This window comes from Eimeria mitis, genomic scaffold, assembly GCF_000499745.2.
Source record: "Eimeria mitis Houghton genomic scaffold, Emh_scaff1874, whole genome shotgun sequence".
Lineage (NCBI taxonomy): Eukaryota > Apicomplexa > Conoidasida > Eucoccidiorida > Eimeriidae > Eimeria > Eimeria mitis.
In genome coordinates, this window is record NW_013570196.1 from 1 (window position 1) to 1,551 (window position 1,551).

General features: G+C 57.7%; 1 protein-coding gene across 1 annotated transcript; it reads left to right on the forward strand.

The window, feature by feature from the left end:
• Positions 1-303: 303 nt before the first annotated feature.
• On the forward strand, positions 304-1,239 carry EMH_0044970 (pantothenate kinase, putative; the record flags this gene model as incomplete). Its single annotated transcript, XM_013496019.1, has 2 exons — positions 304-939; positions 1,153-1,239. 2 exons carry the CDS (start codon positions 304-306, stop codon positions 1,237-1,239), a joined length of 723 nt encoding a protein of 240 aa, XP_013351473.1.
• Between the last annotated feature and the right edge of the window lie 312 nt (positions 1,240-1,551).

Consider the following 1,551-nt stretch of genomic DNA (forward strand, 5'->3'; position numbering starts at 1 on the left):
CGCCCACGGCGTACGTAGGTGAGAGCATCCCGCGTAGTTTTATTAGAGTGCTGCAGCACAGCTGCAACTTGTGCTGCTGCCGCTGCTGCTGCAGCACCATCTGCTGCAGCTTGCCTGTTTACCCCCGGTCTCCATAGACGATGTAATACACTCTCTAGCGCAGCCTTCACAAAGTATCGACAGGCTGAGCAGCTGTTACAGTTGCAGCAGCTTCAGCAACGGGGTATAGTGCCTGGGTATGTTTGCTGCTGCTGCTGCAGGATATTTTTCGCTGGCAAGTTTATAAACAACTACGATTTTACGATGGAGTCCATCACGCAAGGCGTGAACTTTTACATGCAGCAATACGACCAGCATACCCCTCAAACCTGCCTGCGAGGACCCGCATCACCGCTGCTTGCTGCTCCGCCTAATTTCAATGTGAGCGCGCAGCAGCGGATCCTGCTGCAGCAGCAGCTGCTGACTAACGCTGAAGCAGCCAAGCAACAGGGGCCTGCCGTCATAGATCGTGAGCTGAAAGCGACAGGTAGCGACGGGCCAGCAGCAGCAGCAGCAGCAACAGCAGCAGCAGACGCTGTAGGAGCAGCAGACGCTGCTGTTGCAGCTGCTGCTGTTGTGCTGCCGCCACATGGAGCATCTGAGGAAACAGCTGCATCCGAATTGTGCGGGGACTCGATGGTAGGCGCTTCTAGTCCTGTTGCAATGCCTTCACGGCCGCAGATCGAAGGGCCTTCACACCCACAGCCAGGTCAGCTGCATGAGCAGCAGCAGCAGCAGCAGCATGGGCAGCAAGAAGCTGCCTCTACAGGTAACAACTTGCGCTCTCCCTCTTGCCCTCCTTTGGGCATCAGCAGGAGCAGTATCTTCTCTCCTCCTACGCCTGCGTCCCCTCAAGATGCTGTTGCTACTGAGCCAGCCGCTTCATGGGCCCCGTTCGAGGTAAGANTACGCCTGCGTCCCCTCAAGATGCTGTTGCTACTGAGCCAGCCGCTTCATGGGCCCCGTTCGAGGTAAGATAGGAGCTTTTGGGGGGTGCTGCGGAGTAGGGCCGCTGATGTTGCTGCTGCTGCAGCCCTTCGGTGGCGCCTGTAGCACCCGGTCTAACTATCAGCCTCGTCCACGGGCGGAGTGGTTTGCTGTCTGTTGCTGCAGGTGCTGTTTTTGCGTCACGATGGATATCTAGGTGCTGTGGGTGCCCTCGTCGCTCCCGGGCCGAACACCACGCCTCCGCCCACCTGAAACAGCAGCGAGTAGCAGCAGCAGCTGGTAGCAGCAGCGATTCTGCCGCTGCTGCAGCCTGGTGTAGGGAGCCTCGCGGGCAGGTCCCGGAGGAGCCGAGGGGCGGAAGGGGGCGCGAGCGAGTGAGGAAAGCGCTGAGAGTGTGCCGCAGCACACAGCAAGGGTGCAGGCGCGGGTGCAGCAATTGTACGAATTTTTACAGCATATCTTTTGGAGTTGTTTTGAAACTAATGAGCCTTTAGTTGCATAGAAACAAACTCTTGGAGTCCTCTTGTGAGCCTTCGGTGGGCTTCTCATGTTCCTCTGTAGCAT